This window comes from Tursiops truncatus, chromosome 9, assembly GCF_011762595.2.
Source record: "Tursiops truncatus isolate mTurTru1 chromosome 9, mTurTru1.mat.Y, whole genome shotgun sequence".
NCBI lineage: Eukaryota > Metazoa > Chordata > Mammalia > Artiodactyla > Delphinidae > Tursiops > Tursiops truncatus.
The window spans coordinates 77,209,867-77,231,901 of NC_047042.1; the positions used below are offsets into that span (position 1 = coordinate 77,209,867).

A 22,035-nucleotide genomic window follows, 5' to 3' on the forward strand; every position below is an offset into this window, starting at 1 on the left:
TTTGCTTTACCTAGGACAAAAATGCTCTTTAGTGATCCTGGGAAACCCGACACTCTATAGGTAGTGTTCCTCAACATACAATAAATGTGTCAATTTTGACCCATTTTCTTTTTCTGTAGCACCTTTGTAAATTAGCCCAATTGAGAAATGGTGTTCTATACAGACTTTATCTCCGATATTAAATCACGTAGAGCAGTTTTGCAATCTGCAGAGAGGTATTAAAGATGAGCATGACCCACCTATTTAGCGAAATGCATGGGACTCTATATAGTCCATCATGGGTCTCAGCCTGATACTACCTGAGAATTTATGGCAGCTGCTCCTTCATATCAAATTAATACAAATATTTAATATGTGCATGTTCTACTCAATATTACACCATAGGACTCTTACTTAATTTTCACATTTCTCATCTGAAAGCCCCTAATTTGTTAGCATCCAAAATGACTTTAATAGACAAAACTTAGAAAATAAGAACCCTTTATAAGCAGATACATTTTAGTTTCTTAGAATTGAATTCCATTCATAAATAGCACATAGAGTCAGAAATACTAAGTATTTACTTAATTAAAGTGAACTTTTTAGGGAAAGTGGGAAAAATATACACATTTGTCAAAATAAACAAAAACACTTTTATTATTATAAATCATGATTGATTATCTATCATCCACTCACTGGCTAATTGCAAAATATTCTTGTATATTAGAGGTTTCCTCCTCATTAGTACAATATTGGTGTGTTAGGGTAGGTGGTATTAAATGTTAAGGCATATAAATAAAACACACTACACTGGTTTTAAAAATCTGGACATCCGGGATTTCCCTGGTGGCGCAGTGGTTAAGAATCCGCCTGCCAACACAGGGAACATGGGTTCGAGCCCTGGTCCGGGAAAATCCCACATGCCGCGAAGCAACTGAGCCCGTGGACCACAACTACTGAGCCCACGTGCCTAGAGCCTGTGCTCTGCAACAAGAGAAGCCACCACAATGAGAAGCTCGGGCACTGCCGCGAAGAGTGGCCCCTGCTCGCCGCAATTAGAGAGAGCCTGCATGCAGCAACGAAGACCCAACGCAGCCAAAAATTTTAAAAATAAATAAATTTATATATATAAAACAAATCTGGACATCCTAGGCATTAAAGTTAACAAGTTTCTTAAGGTAATCATTTTTAAAAAGAAAAAATAAGATTTGGAAGCGGGAGTAAGAAAAATTGTGTGTGAGATTGAAACTTCTTGTTACGTACACAACAAACTCCTAATCAGCCTGTCACCTGGGACACATTCTAAGCAGCTCGAGACACACAGCCTGACCTTTGAAAAACTTCCCGGATATGCTAATTTGTAATCCTTTCCTCTGAAGCTTTGGACATGACTTTCTCAGATTCCTATTATCTTGCTTCAATCCTAGGGGAGTTGCTTTAGTTCTGAATTATCCACATGAGAAATGAACCAATGCAAATAATTTTTTCCTTGCTGCTAAATTGTTTAATGAAGGTATGTATTGAAAACTATAGCATTAAGTTTCCTAATGGAAACTATTAGAGAAGTCTCTTACAGCACTTTTACTTCAGGTAAGTGTTTTAAAGGACTCGGGAAGTTAAAAGCACATTTCTTGGGCTTTTTAGAGAGTAAATGAAAAACATTCCACATTTTGTTTACACAGTATGTCTAGTTCTAATCTCACAGGATACATAAAAATGCTCAAAGAACCACCTGGAGAAAAAAAATGAAATGGTTAGACAATAACTAAGGCCAATGAGGAAACATTGATAACTGGGGTCATTTACTGTATATTCACAGAATCCACCTACCTGCCACTCTCCTTCTGGGGTGCCTTCCTGTGGCAGATTGTATTTTCCAAAAATAGCTCAACAATAGCTTTCAGCCCACATGTGACTCATTGAAACTCATCCCAGTGAGAGGTGGATCTATGGTCCCTTGCCTTGAATCTGGATGGACTTGTGACTACAATGAAAGTGATGCTACGTGATTTCTGAGGTTAAGTCATAACACAGCATCTGCCTGGTTCCCTTTATAACCATGCTGTGAGTTACTGCTGTCTTCAGTTTATGGAAAAGGAAACAGCTAGTATGTTGTAGGACTAATCACACTACTTCTCAGAGAAACTTCTGTCTCATGAGTCTAGGTTGAGGAAAGCTGGACATATAAATATCAGTATTATCTGGAGGAAGCCAAAAAAGTCAGAAAGACCTGGAAGATGTGAGCATTAAGTCTACCGAAATGGTTAGACCAGGGATTCCCAAACTGTGGCTCAGGGGCCACATGCTTCTAAGTACAGTATAATCTACCCATCCATACCCAGATCCTACCACCACCACCTTTACTATTGAAATTTCTGGTAGAAAACTTGTTACTGAGAGCCAATGCCGTGTTTCACTCTATATATCTTTACTCAAGCTTACTGACATTTCCTTTTCTAGCACTAACGTTAGACAGCCCCCCTTCAATCATACCCCCTTTATCACTCAGTTAAAGCCCAAACTAGTTATTATATTATCTCAGTGGGTTCCTGCTCCCACCCAAGGTGCTAGTTCCCTAGTTCCCATGCCATCTGGGTGCTCATCCAGACTGGGGGTGGAATCAACGCAACACAAGTGTTATTTCCTAATTGATTATGTTAAAATCAATGTTGTGGTTAAAAACAAAAAACTTTCATAACAGTTATGTCTTTACTTGTTAATAGATTACTGATCTCCATTATTGATATTTTTGGCAGGTGGGACCAGGTCGTAATCAACTTTGATCCTTTTCCAAAAGCATAGATGCTTTCTCAACTGCCATGTGTCCCACATATAATACCTGCTTATTTCGATGGCAGGATGTTTCATATGCCAGAATATGAGCACAGTCCCTCAGAAAGTTTAATTTTTATCCCTAAAGAGAAACATTCCTTTCCTCCAAGGAGAAACAAAGTTTTATTTGTACATCTTGGTACCTAATTCACACAGCATGCGATTCACACAAAGTGCACAATTCAGTGATTTTTAGCACATTCACAGAGTTGCACCTCCATTACCACGATCAACTCTACACTTTCATCTCCCCCCAAAAACCCCCGAACTCATTAGCAGTCACTCCCACTTGCCCCCAAACCCCCCAGCCCTAGGCAACCACTAATCTACTTTCTCCATATAGAGATTTGCCTGTTCTGGACATTTCAAACAAATGAAATCATACAATATGTGGCTTTTCACGCTTGGCTTCTTTCACTTAATATTTATCCATGTTGTAGCAAGTGACTGTACTTAATCTCTTTTTAATTGCCAAATAATATTCCATTGTATGGATATGCCACAGTTTGTTTATTCATTTATTATTGGATGGGCAGTTGACTTGTTTTGATTTCTGGCTGTTATGAATAATGCTGCTATGAACATCTGTTTACAAGGTGTTGCGTGGACATATTTTCATTTCTCTAATACTAAAGAGTGGAATTACTGGATCATATGGTAACTCTATGTTTAACCATTTGAGGAACTGCCAAACTGTTTTTCCAAGCAGTTGTACCACTTTATATTTCCACCTGCAGTTTATGAGGGCTCCAATTTCTCCACATCTTCACCAGCACTTGTTATTATTTTTTCACAGTAGCTATCCTGGTGACTTTGAAGTGGTATCTCATTGTAGGTTTGATTTGTATTTCCCTGATAGCTAATGTACGTTAAGCATCTTTTCATGTGCTTATTGGCCTTTTGTATGTCTTCTTTGGAGAACTGTTAATTGCGATCCTTTGTCCATTTATTTTAATTGGGTTCTTTGACTTTTTCTTGAATACAGTAGTTCTTTACCTATTCTAAGTACAAGTTCTTCTCTCACTTGGTATATGATTTGCAAACATTTTTTCTCATTCTATGGGTTGTCTTTTGCCTTCTTGAGGTATTCTTGGAAGCACAGAAGTTTTTAATCATGATGATACCCAATTTATCTATTGTTTTTCTTTCAGTGCTTGTGCTTTTGGTGTCATTTATTTAAGAAAACACTGCCTAATCCAAGGTCATAAAGATTTACACCTATGATTTCATCTAAAAGTTTTATAGTGTTTGCTCTCATATTTAGGTATTTGGTCCATTTTGAGATAATTTTTATATGTGCTGTGAGGTAGGGAGTCCAACTTTATTCTTTTGTATGTGGATACCCAGTTGTTTCAGCACAATTTGATGAAAAGATTATTTTCCTCAATTGAATTGTCCTAGTACCTTTTTCAAAAGTCAATTGACTGTAAATATGAGTTATTTCTGGACTCTCAATCTATTCCTATTTTACACTTTTTCTTAGAATTGTTTTCTTAATATTACTTTTGCTTCATTCATTGATATTGTATACAAATACAATCAATTTTTGAATATTAATCCTGTATCATGCAACTTTGCTGATCTCATGTATTAGTTCTAATGTTTTCTTAGAGTATTCCTTTGAATTTTCTTTGTATAACATTAGAGATAGTTTTACATCTTCCTTTCTAATCTGGATGTCCTTTACTTCATTTTCTTGCCTAATTGCCCAGCTATACCCTCTAGTACAAGTTGAATGGAAATGGCAAGAGTATACATCCTTGTCTTGTTTCTGATTTTAGGGGGGAATCCTTCAGTCTTTCATCATTAACTATGATACTAGCTATGGTTTTTTCATAGATGCCCTTTATCAGGTTGAAGAATTCCCTTCTATTCCTAGTTTGTTGAGTGTTTTTATCATAAAAGTGTGTTGGATTTGTTAATGCTTTTCCTGTGCCTAATGAGGTGACCATGTGGATTTTGATTTAGTCTTACCTATTTCCTTCTCCAAACATTAAAAGAAAGCTATAAGAAATGTCACTTTCTAAATGAATCATCATTTTACAAAAAGGCATAAAATAGTATTATTGCAAAGCTTTGGTGATCTAAAAGCATCCAACTGAATCCGTTAGAAAAATAAAGCTGCATGAAGAAATTTTTTTCTTACTAAAAAGATAAAACTTCATCTGCTAATTATCGGAAAATATATTCTTGTAAGAAAAAAGTTGCATAATAAATTAACAAGTAGTATAATCATTGTCACTTTTACATACACATGAAAAAATACATGATAGAATTATTAAAGTTCCCTGGTAATTACTGGCATCTCTTGTTCCAAATGTTTTCATATTAAAATAGAGATTTATATTTCAAAAACACCATTGTATTGACTTAATCAAAACATATCATGCTTTATGTTTTAAAATATCACATTAGCAAGCATGTTTGTGGCCTAAAAGTTCAGAGCTGTGTTGGCTGGGAAGATAAAAACAAAATATAATTCTCAATTACGGTTTGATTGTGCTCTGTGTAGTATACATAATGCCCTCTGCTTTAATTCGCTCCAGTATTGGTCCATAGATCTCCTTTGAAAAGGGCCCCATCAGGCCTTTAGCTTGAATTTCACCTAGAAGAAAATAAATTTGTAGTTACCATTTTAAAGGTGGTATGAAAGGTTAACTTCTACAGCAAGAGTCTCCATACAGCAGTAAACTGTGAGTCAACAAGTTGTTGGAGGCCTAGGGATTTTTCAAAATAGCAGCTTAAATGTCCCCTACTAAATTATTACTTTGGGACTTCCCTGGTGGTCCAGTGGGTAAGACTCCGCGTTCCCCATTCAGGGGACCTGGGTTCGATCCCTGGTCGGGGAGCTAGATCCCACATGCATGCCGCAACTAGTAGTTCGCATGCTGCAACTAAGAAGTCCACATGCCACAACTAAGAGCTCACATGCCGCAGTGAAGATCCTGTGTGCCGCAACTAAGACCCGGCGCAGCCAAAATAAATACATAAATATTTTTTTAAATTATTACTTAATCAACACTGTAAGAAAAAGCAGTTAATTGAAAGCACAGCTGGAGTTAGGGACAGAGTCTGAATTTATACACTTAACTGCATTAACTACCAAATCAGAGAATAAAGTCTAGTAAGAAAGTAAAGTCAACCTAACGGGTCTGCTTTATTTGCTGATGTCATTTTTTAAAAAGCATGAGACCAACAGAATGAAATTAAAACCAGTCTGGTTATTTGGGCACTGGCATCTGTTAGGGTGGCTGAAAGAGTAAGTCTGGGCACTTTCCTTAAAGACTATGATGCCCTCATCCCTCATCACTTCTTCACTCTGGTTCCTCAATAACTAAGTAGGTGGTTTAATTTTTTTTTCTTTTTTTTTTTGCGGTACGCGGGCCTCTCACTGCTGTGGCCTCTCCCGTTGCGGAGCACAGGCTCCGGACGCGCAGGCTCAGCGGCCATGGCTCACGGGCGCAGCCGCTCCGCGGCATGTGGGATCTTCCCGGACCAGGGCACGAACCCGTGTCCCCTGCATCGGCAGGCAGACTCTCAACCACTGCATCACCAGGGAAGCCCTAGGTGGTTTAGCTAATATGATACTGTACGTTTTTTCCCCATTATTTCCCATTTATGTTTTGATGTTTTTTACTCCCCTCACACCTTCACAGGGGCCAAATGGGGTGTCATATTCAGAGCTGATGCTTATTGAATGCAAACATCATCTTAAGGGGAGAGTGGAGAGTTGAAATTTGAATTCATTTAGTTCAAAATATATATTTGGTATTGATAGTATGTTGAGACATGAGGATTAATAAAATGTGGCCTATATTTTTGAAGATCTGGAAATGAATACCCTCTGCTATTTCAGTGTTACCCCAAAAATACAAAAAAGTAAGGAAAGAAAAGAAGGCAGTTAACATTCCCTGGGGAACCCCTCTATGTGGTAGGAGCTTTATGTATTATTTCACTTTAGTGTCACAACAACCCTATGAATTAGTCATGACAATCCCCACTTTAAAGATGAAGGAACTCTGACTCAGAGATGCTAAGTAACTTGCACCCCATCACTCAGTCATCTTGCGACTGAGCTGGGACAGAAATCAGGTCTAACTCCAAAGCCAAGGTTTTTTATTCATCACAAGGTGATCTCCCAGTCAGCCAGCCCTTACATCTTCTGAACTGGCTCACTTTTAGTGAAAGCTAGTGTCATACTCAAGACTAATTATTTGATATCCAGGTCCTGAATGACTTGGAGATAATATGGAGACAAACTTGGTCCCCCAGGGAAAGAACTTACCATCAAGTAACATCTTGGCTGCCATAGCAGTGGGTAACCCCACAGTTTTAGCCATAGCTGAAAAACCATTGACATCCCCGTAAACCACAAGATCAATAGTTTTATTTTCTAAATGTCCAGAAGGATGTCTGATTCCAAAGTTGTCTCTCATCACAATCATATCTTTCTCTCCAGGGCCTTGAAATAAATAAACATACAGTTTAAAATGTCACTATCATTACAACTCCAGTATCGTACTTCATCCCCCTGCGCCTGCCCTTCTGCTCTCGTTTCCCCTCCCATTATGTATATCCTTAAACAATTATGTATACTGCTTTTTAGCCCAAAGATCAAATTAAAAATTCAAGGAAATGATAACTGTAACCAGGTTCCTCTGTCTAGGTGGGTATCACTATAACCTGGTTACAGACACGAGGGTGCTGCTGTAGAGGCTGTCCCTGCTTCTCCCCAAAACGCTCCTTCAGCATTTTCCTTAATGTGTCAAAAATTAAAAGTAAAACTAATGATTTTTTCCTTTGCCATATTACCCAAGTTCACTCTTACTTAATAGTTCTCTTATTCTCCCCTCTGGAAAAATAGTCCGCGTGTTCTTTCCCCATTCCCACTGTGTAGCTCCCGCCCTTCAGTCTAATTCACTGGTTCTTATGATTCCTCTGCTGGGATGTTTAGCCAATAGCCCACAGCCTACCATAGGAAAGCTTCATGGCCAAATGCTTGGAGAGTGCATCCACGAGAGACTCTGCCCGAGGGACTTGTTCATCCCCAAGCAAGCCCAACCTGAGAAGCACGAGAGATGGCTGCATTAGTTCAAGTCCTATACATATGCTCAGTTGGGAAGCAGAAGGGAACGCTCACTGGATTTTATCTTGAAAGGGCAGAATCACAAGACGACAGTTCAAGTTATAGGACTCTCAAGTTATTGTAAAATAATAATAATGAGAGTAATGTTTTAACCTTTAGAATCATCCCCAGACTCTCCCAGGAGTGTTGCCTGGAGCTAGACCTGATGCACTGTAAGTACACACTGTTGCAAAGCTTTTCATGAGATTAACTTACAGGTTAGTTCTCCCACATGAAGGATACCAGCAGAATGGGCCACAGCCACATGAATAAGTGTTGTAAAGTAGTTAAAGGAAGACTGGGAGAATGTCCTACAGGAGAGAAAAAATATCCCACCTTTCTCAGGAACTGAGTAGTGAAGCTGCTCAAAAATAAGTATTTCCCAAGTTATAATTGCCATTGAATTTCTCGCTTTACCTACTTTTCATCCCCACATGAACATGGTACGTGGTAATCTCTGTACAACAGGCCAACATTAGAGCAGCAAATTAATCAAAGACAATGTAAAATATTTGCTTCTATCTTGACTTTTCTTTGACTAGAAAGCACTAAGTAATCATTGATCCAGTATTTTGCTCTAGGTTGACTGGTGGGTACCTACCATTCAACAGCCTCCAGCTGGGTATTGTCTCCTTCTAGTTTCTTAAAGACAGCTTCCTTAAGCACATCACACTTGGAGGAGGGTGAAATTCCCACTAGATCACAGAGGAGTTCTTTCTGGTTAGAAAAACAAAGATACAAATTCTAAGCTCCAAATAAAATAAAAAATGAGTTGAGAAATTATCCTATTAAGACATTGGACCTCAAAAGAACCTCAAATTTTAAATTAGAAATAATTAGAAATAGTAAATTGTGGCACACACATGTGCATACACACATCTGCACACCCACACATCAATAAATGGGTATTTCAGAATGATATTTCAGCAATAAAAGAGTCATGACACCAAATCAATACCAAAAAGGGGATACCATATTTACCATCACATTGACTACTTTTGCAGGTCCTCTCTATCACCTTATCCCTCATTATCCCTCACCGTCTAGAAGTCAATTTTGGCCAGGATAGAGTGAAAGGGGCTTATTGCTGTGGTTGCTAGTAGCAACTAGAGTTCTTTTGTAGGTTCAAGAAATGAGGAAAATTGTGCAGATAATAAAATCTCAAAGGACGAGCACTTAAACAGTGGTCATAGCTTTTTCTAATTTCTAAACAAGACTCTTTCCAGGCTCCCAAGGAAAATGTTATGCTCTAGATTAAGGATCAACAAACTAGTTCACGGGCCAAATTGAGCTCACCACCCGGTTTTGTAAATAAAAAGTTTTATTGGAACATAGCCATGCTCATTTGTTTACGAGCAGTCTGAACTGAGTAGCCTGACAGAGACCACATGAGCCATAAAAGCCTAAAAAATTTACAATCTGGTCTTTTACCAAAAAAAAAAACGTTTGCCAGCCCCTGTTCTAGACTGTAGCTACCAAGAGAAGGGGAGCAGCCCCAAGAATGCCTGCACCAGCCTTCCCATCAAACTGCCTCAATGTCAGATTCACTATGGGTATTTATTCACTCCTGTCCAACAAGTAAGTTTATGAAATCTGAAACTTAGATTGAAAAGACTCTCAGATACACAAAAGAACTGAATTTAAAAGCAACTGGTGGGCTTCCCTGGTGGCTCAGTGGTTGAGAATCTGCCTGCCAATGCAGGGGACACGGGTTCGAGCCCTGGTCTGGGAGGATCCCACGTGCCGCGGAGCAACTAGGCCCGTGAGCCACAACTACTGAGCCTGCGCGTCTGGAGCTTGTGCTCCGCAACAAGAGAGGCCGCGACAGTGAGAGGCCCGCGCACCGCGATGAAGAGTGGCCCCCGCTCACCGCAACTGGAGAAAGCTCTCGCGCAGAAACGAAGACCCAACACAGCCAAAAATAATTAATTAATTAATTAATTTTTTTTAAAAAAGCAACTGGCTAACCAGAATACCCAAGATCCAAGTTTCTTTGGGACACTTAATGGGATTAGCAGTATTGATTCTTTTCTCTTTGTGATAAATTTCTAGCATTTCTATTGGAATATGGGCACATTAATTTAAGTTGAATGACCAGCTGGTAACAAGTTAATTCCTGGCAGTTAGCGGAAGCTCTAGATTTTAATACAACACAGATATGGGCATAAACTCAGTAATTAAAAACTCAGATTACGCATGGTTACAAATGGTCAAATAAAGGAACGAATGGGATTCGGGCGTTGGGAATCTAGTTCTGCGATGCCAGCCGGAGCTCTCCTGCTTTCTCAGTTTCAGGAGGCCCAAGCTTAACTCCTGTCATGGGGTCACCACTCAGACAAGCGGCAGAGCCCAGAGCACAGTGCAGAGAGCAAGCGCATCTCTGCTCAGGGCTGAGGGAGCAATCAAGTGGTAGAAGTTGCAGCAGGAAACGGGCCCCGAGAGTCAGCCTCCGTGTGCTCTCCATCCTCCCCAAACAATGAAGTGTGGAAAGGGGGGCTTTGGGGCTAGGACTTAACTTCCTGCACATAAGTCACAGAATGGGTTCTTTGCTGGTCCAAACCCACGTTCAAACCTGACCATTTCAGAAGGCATTTCTTTTTTTTTTTTTTTTTTTTTTGTGGTACGCGGGCCTCTCACTGTTGTGGCCTCTCCCGTTGCGGAGCACAGGCTCCGGATGCGCAGGCTCAGCGGCCATGGCTCACGGGCCCAGCCGCTCCGTGGCCTGTGGGATCTTCCCGGACCGGGGCACGAACCGGTGTACCCTGCATCGGCAGGCGGACTCTCAACCACTGCGCCACCAGGGAAGCCCTCAGAAGGCATTTCTGAAGAGCAGCAGACAATGTATCATTCCGGAGTCACTCACCCAAGTGAGCGGATTGGCATCAGGTCGAAGGGCAGGAAATGCATCTCTGTTTATAAGACCCAATTTTACAAATCCATTCAAGGCTTTGGCATATCCCTGTAACAAGAGTTATTAAGCAATATATAAAAATTTGTCTTCAAAGAAAAACATTTTTTAATTTCTTGAAAATAAGGACCTATTTTTGTAGTTCATTTAGAAAACAGGCTGAGAATAGCCATTTGTGCTGCTAGTATTGATGCAGTCACCCTCGGGTTCAAACCAAAATCAGCAGCGTCACAACAATTCCACTGGTTTACACAAGAGCCCTTGCAAAACGTGGGTCTTTACTTTTGTTTCTGGGTAACATGCGAGTGGCGTTTTCTGACAGCATAAGGGAAAGTTTCATCTTGTGTTACATGCTCAGGTCAGCAGAACTGTATTTAATAGAATAGTTGTTCTCTCTCTTATAATGGAAGAAGGAGCTTGTAAGAATATCTCCCAACGAAGATAATCCATCCTACTGATTAAGAGCCATTATCCTAACGTCTATAAGGAGCAAGGGGGAAAGGCAGGCATCAGAGAGGTATTTCTAAAATGCCATCACGCTGATAGAAATTCCTCACATGTCCTTCATTCTCTGCAGGACAGGCCGAGGTTCTTGGCACTGTTATGTAGAACCCATCCCAATAAACCCCTCCAGCCTGACTCACTAATCATCCTCTCCACCACTCACCATCCTCCAAACAAGCTGCTGTGCTCTTCCAGAGACCTGGGGCTCGGTGCACGCTGCTCCCATGCTTGGAACATGGTAACCCCTCTTTCTCATCTATGAAATGTTTACTTTTCTCTTAAGACCCAGCTCAGCACACATACTGAGCTCCCTAGGTGAGTGGGCACCCCCTTCTTCTCTGTATTCCTGTAGCATTTTGTACATACGCACTTAACACAAACTGTAATTAATTGTCTATTCAGCTGCTGAACGGCAGGCATAGAAAGTATGTGTATGTGTGTCCTTCAACCCCATGTCCTCACCCCATTATCCATCATTCCAATATGCTGAAAGAGAACAAATGACTGGATGAATAGATTCTGAATGAAGATGAAGTGAAGGAGGATCATAATGTATGTTCTCCTGTGAGCAAGTTACACTGGGGGCCGGGAGGGAGGGGGGATTGGAAAGCCAAAATAAGGAGCTTTATAGCCACTGCAACTGAGAGACAGCAGGTGGGGGGAGGAGAAGAAGAAGAAGAAGAGGAGAAGGGCAGGAAATTATTTCAGGAAGCAGTAAAATTATTAAGATATAAAATAGTTCCTGTTGCCACTGGATGTTTCACAGCTTAATGTGTGAATTCTCACACGTCTGAACGGCTGTATTATTCAAACTGTCCAAAGTTACTAATTAAAGAATTAAAATTCATTTGCTCTAACCCAATGTAAATATACTTCAAAGAGGAGAAGCAAAAAAGCAATACCCCGAGCCTGCTTCTAGGATCTGATGAATGCTGGGGGCCCCTTCTTCCAACATCTCAAATACTGAGACATTTCTCAGCTATTTCTTCATCTCAGAAATAATTTTATGGTGACCTCTAGAAATGAATTTATTACGTGTATTCATTTATCAGTAAGTACTTAGCAAAGTGCTGCCACGTGTGAGACTTGTGCTAGGGGCTGAGGCCACAGAGACGAAAAATGCAGTCCCTACCCATGAAGACACTACAGTCCAGGAGAAGGGTCAGATAAGTCCAACAAATAAGGCCTGGCCCATAGTGAGCAAAACCACGACCACTGAGGACTACGACACACTGGGCTATCACAGGTGCTACGACAGGTAAACGCCAAGCTGTGGGCGCACAAGGAGGGGAACTCACGTAGATGTCGGGGAGGGGAGTCAAGGAGAGGAATTAAGAAAGATCCTGTAAGGTGGTACAAGCTGGGTCTGGAAGGACTCAGGTGACAGGCAGGTGCAGGAGAGAAGTCAAGGTCTCCCTGTCATACTTGGGTGACAGGGTCTCATCTCTAACGCTGGAAAGAATCTTCAGGTTACTGAAGGGTTGCTGACATTGCTCAGGACGTGAACTCTGTGACATCTTCCATCCTCTGGGGTTCTGTGGGTATGGCTCTCGTCCATGCACATCCTTGAGAGCTTTAGTTAATTCTTAAATCTCAAAATCCTCTATTTCTGGGTCTATATGTTTGGCAGGAGCCTAAATCTATTGGAAAAGCCTAACTCCTGAAACCCCTGGGGAAAAGAAACAGAATCAAGAATCTGTCAGATCTGAGGACAGTATGGCTGCAATTCACACTAGAATTTCTGCTGTGCTTGAAGGCTTCTGAAGCATCCATGGTTCCTCGATCTCCTTAGGATGTTGTCACCGACAATTCATTTAATTCCTAGACAATGAGGACATCGCATTCATGAGAGCACAGGTACCGCGGAATCTCACAGGGCATCGAGGTCTGAAATCAGGTCTCTAATTTTTAGAGATCTATGTATTTTAGGTACGCTGGTTGTAGTGGGTTGAGCAGTGTATCCCTCATAACTCACGGCCACTCAGAACCTCAGAGTATGACCTTATGTGGCTCTTTGCAAATATGATTAGTTAAGGACTTCAGTATGCAGCGACCTATATTTGGGCTCCTAAATCCAGTGCCTGATAAGAAGAGGAGAGGACACAGTGATATAAACAAGAGAAGGTGGTATGAGGATGGAGACAAAGAGATGGGACCAGTATGTCTACAAGTTAAAGAACATCAACAGTCGCCAGCAACCACCAGAAGTGAGGCGAGAGTGGCAAGGGACAGTTTCTCCCTCGACACCTCCAGAAGGCTTGCCCTGCCCACACTTTGATTTCAGACTGTGACCTCCTGGATAGTGAGAGGATAAATTTCTGCCGTTTTAAGTTTGTAGTAATTTATTATAACCACCCTAGGAAACAATTACACTGATTGTCTTAATCTGGTCACACTTGTAACTACTCTTTTGTGATTACAAAACGTGTGCTGGAATCTCTGCAACGGCGGTGCTTCCTGGGTCCCGCGGCAGCTTCCCTGGTGAGTCAGGCGTGGCTGGCTGCTGGGCAAAAATCAGACCCGCCTCTGTCCCATCACCCACGACGGAAACCCTCCAAGAAAAAGTGGTCCCAGACGCGTGTGCCTGAGTATTCCGCACGAAAGAGGTGCCCAAAATGAAGACCCTGACGCGCCCGGGGCTGGCAATGTGATTTGCGCTCACCAGCACGTGCACCAGCTTGCCGCTCGTGTACAGCGGTCTTGGCGGCCAGAAGGAGCAGCCCCCGCAGCAGCAGCCGGCAGCGGCGACCGGCAGCGCGCAGCGGCCCGCAGAGAGCAGCCCCCTGCCGCGCCCCGAGGCCCCCGCGCGACCGCGATCACTGCAAGGATACCTTGGCGTGGCGGACCACAAGGAAGATCTCCAACACTTGGCTCAGCACTGGCTGGTTCACAATGACGATTGCCCTGGAGCTCTGCGACAGGACCAATGTTTATGGCATGGATCCCCAAGACTTCTGCAGGGATCCCAATCACCCTTCAGTACCTTATCACTATTATGAACCTTTTGGACCTGACGAATGTGCAATGGACCTCTCCCGTGAGTGAGGACGGAAGGGTAGTCATCACCGCTTTATCACAGAGAAATGAGCCTTTAAGGACTGCGCGCGAGGCTTCCCTGGTGGCGCAGTGGTTGAGAGTCCGCCTGCGGATGCAGGGGACACGGGTTCGTGCCCCGGTCCGGGAAGATCCCACATGCCGCGGAGCGGCTGGGCCCGTGAGCCATGGCCGCTGAGCCTGCTCGTCCGGAGCCTGTGCTCCGCAACGAGAAAGAACTGGGCACAGACATTAAATTTTCACTTTTCTCAACCAGACCGGAAACCAGAATCGCTTGCTAGAAGTCATCCTGAGAACAAACCTGTGTTCTGAGGAAAGTGTGTGGCCAGACTGAAATCCCAAGTACCCTCTGTATCAGACATCGGGCCCCTGAACTTCCTGAGTCACCAGACATGGAAGAGGAACAGAATTGGTCGCAGGGGTAGCTGCACTCCTCAAGAAGTACCATGTACAGCTGCCTCTGAGGCCTGACTACAAAGCAGTGCAGCTGGTTTACAAGGGAAAATTCCAGAACTAATACACCCTAATGAGTGCTGTCCCTTTCAAGAGGGGTGACCTTAGGACCTGAACACTCATTTCAATGATGCTGCCGTGGCTAAAAACATTTTGGATCTCTTTAAGTATTGCTTTTGAAACTGAGACATGAGCAACTCAACATTAGTTGTATTCCTTTGTAGAAATATCACGTTAAGAGTAATTTTTCTATCAGATTATATCCTAACCTGAACCTTTGTCATCTGTTGGACTCTGTGTGGTTTGTAAAAAGCAGCCTTGAAAGTATGGACATGATTTCTGAAGAGTACATCTTTACTAAAACTAAAAATAGAATTACCATATGACCCAGCAATCCCACTCCTGGGCATATACCCAGAGAAAAGACATATGCACCCCAATGTTTATTGTAGCACTATTTACAATAGCCAGGTCATGGAAGCAACCTAAATGCCCATTGACAGACGAATGGATAAAGAAGATGTGGTACCTATATACAATGGAATATAACTCAGCCATCAAAAGGAACAAAACTGGGTCATTTGTAGAGATGTGGATGGACCTAGAGACTGTCATACAGAATGAAGTAAGTCAGAAAGAGAAAAACAAATATCGTGTATTAATGCATATATGTGGAATCTAGAAAAATGGTACAGATAAACTGGTTTGCAAGGCAGAAATAGAGACACAGATGTAGAGAACAAACGTATGGACACCAAGGGGGGAAAGCGGGGAGTTAGGGGGGATGAACTGAGAGATTGAGATTGACATGTATACACTAATATGTATAAAATAGATAACTAATAGGAACCTGCTGTATAAAAATAAATAAAATTTGAAAAAAAAGAGTACATCTTTACTGACTTTCAAAAGCAACTGCCCAATATTTATTTATTGAGAGTTTTTTAGTGTGCTCTAGGTCAGTATTTTTATAGATTATGATTATGTGGTAGTTTATCCTTCCTAGTTCTTTAATCCTGAATGATGGTTGGAAAAGGCCCGGAACAGGGAGAGATGAGTTGCCGTGTTCACAGTACTCATTGTTAGCATGTGATGGTATTTGGCTTGGAAATGTTGTGTTGCATTTTTTGAACCCTCAGGCTTCAAGAACAGCTATGACATTTTCCAAAGTGCAGAAATGCTCCAAATGACAAAATTGAAAACCAAAAACTTTGTCATTCAAACAAAAAAGATACCAACAAGAGAAACTTAAAGACAATTTGCTTTAGTAATAATTGATGTAGGTCACTTCACTTAAGCCCTAGTTTCCTCTTCTGCAGAATGATATCACTGTACCAGAGGACCTCTTAAGTTTCATTCCAGATCTGAAATTCTCTCAACAAGCCTCTCATTGACCCATGTAAGGACTTTGCACTTGGAATGATGGAGCTCCCACAGTAGCAGGAGCCTTATTTTAGGGGGTCTTTTATATCCCCCTACTACCTATCCCCCTCTTGTGGTTAAAAGCATACCTCCTCCCCAGACCCCATTGGCAGAAATCCATCCCCTGCTTCTCTGATGCTTCTTGCACCAAAAAGAGTTGGCGGGGGAGAGAATTTTCATGCTTTTCCTTGGTGACAAGAATAAGGAACTGCACTTCTATGAGTTTTTCAGGAGAAGAGAATATAAGGAGATTCCCCATTATACTGCTCATTTATCCTATGAACTATTCAGATTCACTCACTGCAAATCTTACATTATGTTCACTGCCATTCCTTGGTGTTCAGGAGTATAAAGGACTCATTTTACTTAGAACCAAGATCAAACAGTATGATAGATTTTCATTTATGCAAGTAACATTGTTCAAAAATAGCCTTTAAAAAATATACCAATGTTTTCTTTACACATGGCTTAGGAGGCATTAATTTCTCTAATGCCAAATTTGAAGGCGTCAGCAAACATTATGTATGGGAACTGACATTGTTTTACAAAACATGACCTGGTTTGTGATTAAAGAAGCTTTCTCACATTAAAAAATAAAACCATTTTTTAAAATGTGTACTGGACATTCGTATTTATGGTCCTAGTAGCTACACCCCATTTTGTGGTAAAAACATTTCAGATTCACTTTGGGGAAAGTGACGCTGACTACGTCGTCAGCACTGGGGACATAAACAGGGGCCAAAGCTGATTGGCACCTTTTATTGCACTGACCTCAGGGGTTAATGAGATAAAAACTCGACTTCTGGCTGTGAAGAAGTACTTTTTCTTTCTCGCTGGATTTGAACCTAAGAGGCTGCCACCATCTTGCCATCCCTGTGAAACAGGGGACGCAGCCAATGCTTGAAGGAAGAGCTGAGAGGTGAAGAGAAATTACTACGTGCCAGTGAGGTCACAACCCTCAAACCTCAGTACACCTGAAGCTGACCCTTCACCGGACCCCCCTTCTCCTGAGTCAAAAATTCCCTTTTTGCCCCAGTCACTTTGAGTTGTCTCCTGAAATGGTCAATCAAAAGAGCCCTGAGGGGAGAGCAGCTCGGGGCTCTGTGACCACCTAGAGCAGTGGGATAGCGAGGGTGGGAGGGAGACGCAAGAGGGAGGGAATATGGGGATATATGTATATGTATAACTGATTCACTTTGTTATAAAGCAGAAACTAACACGCCATTGTAAAGCAATTATACTCCAATAAAGATGTTTAAAAAAACCCAATTTTTAAGTAAAATATTTACATATAGAGTAAAAAAAAGAAAGAAAGAAAAGAGCCCTGAGAAAAAAGACGCCAATCTGGTTTGTTTTTTTTTTGTTTTTTATACATTACAAAATGATCACCATGATAAGTCAATTACCATCTGTCCCCATACAACAATACTACATTATTATTGACTACATTTCATACCCGTGACATGTACATTTCATACCTGACTCATTCATTTTGTAACTGGAAATTTGTACCTCTTAATAGCCCTCACCTATTTCCCCTTCCCTCTGGAAGCTACCTGTTTATTCTGTGTATCTATGACTTTGTTTTTTTCTTTTTTAACATTTGTTCATTTATTTTGTTTTTAAATTCCACATATAAGTGAAATCATATGGTATTTGTCTTTCTCTGACTTATTTCATTTAGCATAACACCCTCCAGGTCCATCCATGTTGTTGCAAATGACAAGAGTTCATTCTTTTTTACAACTGAGTGATATTCCACTGCGTGTGTGTGTGTGTGTGTGTGTGTGTATGTATACACCACATCTTCTTTATCCATTTGTCTATTGATGGGCACTTAGCTTGCTTCCTTATCTTGGTTATTGTAAATAGTAAGCATAGGGGTGCCAGTCTGGTTTATCATCTTAATTATTTCAATTATGAAGAAAAATCAAGTGTTCACATCACTTATATCAAAACAGGCAACATGATCATCTCAGATAGAGCCACTTACCCTGTACCTCAGCGTCCCCCGTAATAAAGTGTGAGCAGACGGAATGCCATAAATCTCAGCATATTTGGTACTGTCTCTGTTAGGATAACTTTCCAAATTCAATCCAGGGAAATAGTCCATAGGAGTAACCGAATCCAGGAAGGAGACACCCCCGACCACATTCACAACCTGAGGAACATCGAAAAGGCACACGTGGGGTTAAGAAAGTGCATTCCTCTTTGGATTTACCTGCATTCGTTTCATAAGGAAGAAATCCAGGTTTTACAAGAAAGCAATAGGGGATTTGAAAAAAAAAATTTAATGAAACTACGCTAATCAACATCCCATATTCAAGCTGTTCTACTAATATCATAATTCACAAGGCCATTGTTCTCCCAAGCTTTAAAATCTGACAAAGCATTTCATTTTTTACTCAGATCTTGTTTCTGATTTTTCCTTGCCCCTGGATGAGATGGCACTGGATTATGTCTCAGTAGAGTTTTGTTTTGTTTTTAAATAAACAATACACTATAAGCAACAGATACTCAAAGTGGCTTCTGTGCTCAAACAGCAATGGCCATGGTCTCACTCTGTTCTTTCTCTTCACTCCCATCCCCCTTCTCGAATGCTCGCTACATCAGGCACCAGTTTTGCACATCCATTCACACAGCTAGCATTTACAGACCCCCTGCTATGTGTGTGCCAGGATCACACCTGGGAATAAGGACAGTGATGGATAAGATTCAACTCCTGCCTCCGTGCAATCCTTTGTTCATTGAACAAACCTTTACTTAATGTCTACCAAGACCCAGGAGCTGCACTACAGCAACAATAAAGTGCTACAGCCTGGACTAGTCAACCAACATGTGTACGTTGGGAAATGGAGTGGGGGAGATGCCCTCTCACAAGGACAATGCAATGAACATACAGTGAAACTTAAAAAAAAATACTACCTCCTGATCTTACTGCCTCTGAGAAGTTATGTCACCGATTCCCAAGCTCTTCTGATTTCTCAGTAATCCTCGTTCCTACGTCTCTTCCCCCACCATACACAATCAAAATGCAGTGAAGCATTTTTTCCCGTTAATTTTGATTAAAGGGCTAAATTTTTCTTTCAGTTTGTGAGGTTGATGATCATCCTTGAGATCATGGAAAACATTCTGGAGTAATAAAATCAGGGCTGAGAATCCTGGTGGAACTAGACTTTTTGTCCTGCTTGCACCACTGGAAACAATTTCTGACCACATCTAAAAGCTGCACGAAAAAACACTGCACAAGGGAGCTGGTGACGTACCCTCTGGCGGAGTCTGAGCAATTTGCTCAAAGGAGTCTTCGGCTAAACTTAACGATTCACAGGGTTTATTTGTAGGGAGGTTCTGCGTATGTCTTGGTATGAAAGGGAAAATGGAAAGGTATGTATGTGTATAGCTGAAGCCCCAGAAGGAAACGGGCAGTGCTGACCGTAGAGTCATGCCTGGAGGGGCCTCCGCAGTCAAAGGCTCACTTTGAAGAGCACCAAGGACCATCAAAAATCCCAAGAGTGAGGGGCTTCCCTGGTGGCGCAGTGGTTGGCGGTCCGCCTGCCGATGCAGGGGACACGGGTTCGTGCCCCTGTCCGGGAAGATCCCACATGCCGTGGAGCGGCTGCGCCCGTAAGCCATGGCCGCTGAGCCTGCACGTTCGGAGCCTGTGCTCCGCAACGGGAGAGGCCACAGTGGTGAGAGGCCCGCGTACAGCAAAAACCAAACCAAAACAAAACAAAAAAATCCCAAGAGTGGGAATCAGAAGGAAGTGAGGAATGCTTTTCATTTAAGTTTCTTGTCAAACTCTTCTGAACTTCACAGTAAACATTTCTTGAAGAGCCATTTCTGTACTTTTGCTTTAAAACAAATTTCTTCCATCAGGATTCTAAATTTTTTTTTAAAATCTAATAAAGAGGCAAATGTTTACTTTTAGGGTCTTCCCACCTATCTCTCTTCTACAACCTATGGCAATTCTAAAGTTTGGTTTACTTGTTTGCAGGTTAGGGATTTTTAAAGAAAAATTCAGTAAAGACCACTATATTCCAGCACTGTACTAATCAGAAATAAATCAGCTGGTTCCTAAGTCTATCACGAGGTCCTTGTAAAGAGAACAGGGAAAATATAAGCTGAACGGTAACGATCCGTTTAGAGACTGACGGCTGCTAAAGGAACCTGACCCCAAAATCACTGGGTCATTTGATATCAATTCAGAGTTGTATTTCTAATGTCCTATCATGGGATTCATTAATAAGCCCCGCCCTACATGACAGATAAGAAAGAGAGGCATGTTTATCCATTTGCCAGAGAATATGCATTTTTTTTCGGACTCAACAATGATTCCATCCAAGACCCACTCCCAGCAGAAACAGTGGCTCATTACTCGCTGCCGGTGCAGACTGCTCTAAGTGTGACTCTTCCCCACACATGCGCCCACACCCACACGTCCCCCAACTGCTGAGAACCACTGACAATAAGCTGGATTACTAAACCAACAAGATATTTAACCCAGGCAATATACAGACAAGCATTTATGAGGGCCCACTGTGTGCCAGGTGCCTTATATACATTACCTTTAATCCACGCAATAACCCACTTTTCAGAGGTGAAAACTGAGGCTGATAGAGTCACCCGGGGCAGATTTAAACCCATGTCTATTTGACTCCAATGTCCGTGTTCTTTCTACTATACCATACCGTCCCCTTAATTGTGCTCATCTGTGGATCAGTAGTTTGAAAAGGATGTGAATTGACTAGGTACAGCATTCCTGATCATGCCACCAGTGATGCACCTGAAAATTGAGTTAAGAATGGCTGCAGGTGGGCTTCCCTGGTGGCGCAGTGGTTAAGAATCCGCCTGCCAATGCAGGGGACACTGGTTTGAGCCCTGGTCCGGGAAGATCCCACATACCGCGGAGCAACTAAGCCCGTGTGCCACAACTACTGAGCCTGCGCTCTATAGCCCGCAAACCACAACTACTGAAGCCCGTGAGCCACAACTACTGAAGCTTGCGCACCTAGAGCCCATGCTCCGCAACAAGAGAAGTCACTGCAATGAGAAGCCTATGCACTGCAATGAAGAGTAGCCCCCGCTTGCCGCAACTAGAGAAAGCCCGCGTGCAGCAACAAACACCCAGCATAGCCAAAAATAATAAATAAAATAAATAAATAAATAAATAAAAGAATGGCTGCAGGCAATAGAGAGCAGCAGCTACAAAGGGAAGGCTGGGTGCTACAGTCAAGGGAGGGGAAGGCAATAGGAAGAGAGCCAGAAAACCTATCTCAAATCTGTGTTTGCAGAGCGAGCACGATCCTTACTTAGTGTATTTGTTTAGCTTGGGAGTGGCTTGGGATAGGAGGCTGAAGGAGATGATGGTGAAGGTCTGCCATGTCACCCCCAGGTGTCACCAATGTCCCACCACCCATGGAGGGAACAGAACTCAGAGAAGACACAGTCACTGTCTCCAAACATGTGGAAGGAAATCAGATGCATTAGAAACAGGATTAGAAGTTAGAAGTTAGCAGTAGTACCAGAGGTAGATCTTGTCCTACATCCTTGCAGTTATTTCCAATGAGATACATCCTAATTCCTAGGCTACTGCCTGAGTTGCTGGAAAAGTTTAAGGTTTCAACTTAAAAGCAGAAGCCAGGGGCTTCCCTGGTGGCGCAGTGGTTGAGAGTCCGCCTGCCGATGCAGGGGACATGGGTTCGTGCCCCAGTCCGGAAAGATCCCACAGGCCACGGAGCGGCTGGGCCCGTGAGCCATG

The 22,035-nt window shown here is 42.1% G+C and overlaps 1 protein-coding gene and 1 pseudogene across 4 annotated transcripts in view; one reads left to right on the forward strand and one right to left on the reverse strand.

Moving 5' to 3' along the window:
• Nucleotides 1-1,081: 1,081 nt before the first annotated feature.
• AASS (aminoadipate-semialdehyde synthase) overlaps nt 1,082-22,035 on the reverse strand; it is a 72,639-nt gene continuing 51,685 nt past the window's right edge. For 2 of the 4 annotated variants that reach the window (XM_019924709.3, XM_033863186.2), the window contains exons 19-24: nt 18,271-18,438; nt 10,800-10,895; nt 8,538-8,653; nt 7,785-7,873; nt 7,097-7,273; nt 1,082-5,416 (exon numbers count right to left, since the gene is read on the reverse strand). In XM_019924709.3, coding sequence (XP_019780268.1) covers nt 5,298-5,416; nt 7,097-7,273; nt 7,785-7,873; nt 8,538-8,653; nt 10,800-10,895; nt 18,271-18,438 — 765 coding nt within the window. In that variant the 3' untranslated portion in view covers nt 1,082-5,297. The other 2 variants (XM_073809875.1, XM_033863187.2) reach the window with 2 other exon arrangements.
• LOC117313544 (alpha-N-acetylgalactosaminide alpha-2,6-sialyltransferase 5 pseudogene) lies at nt 13,964-14,347 on the forward strand (annotated as a pseudogene).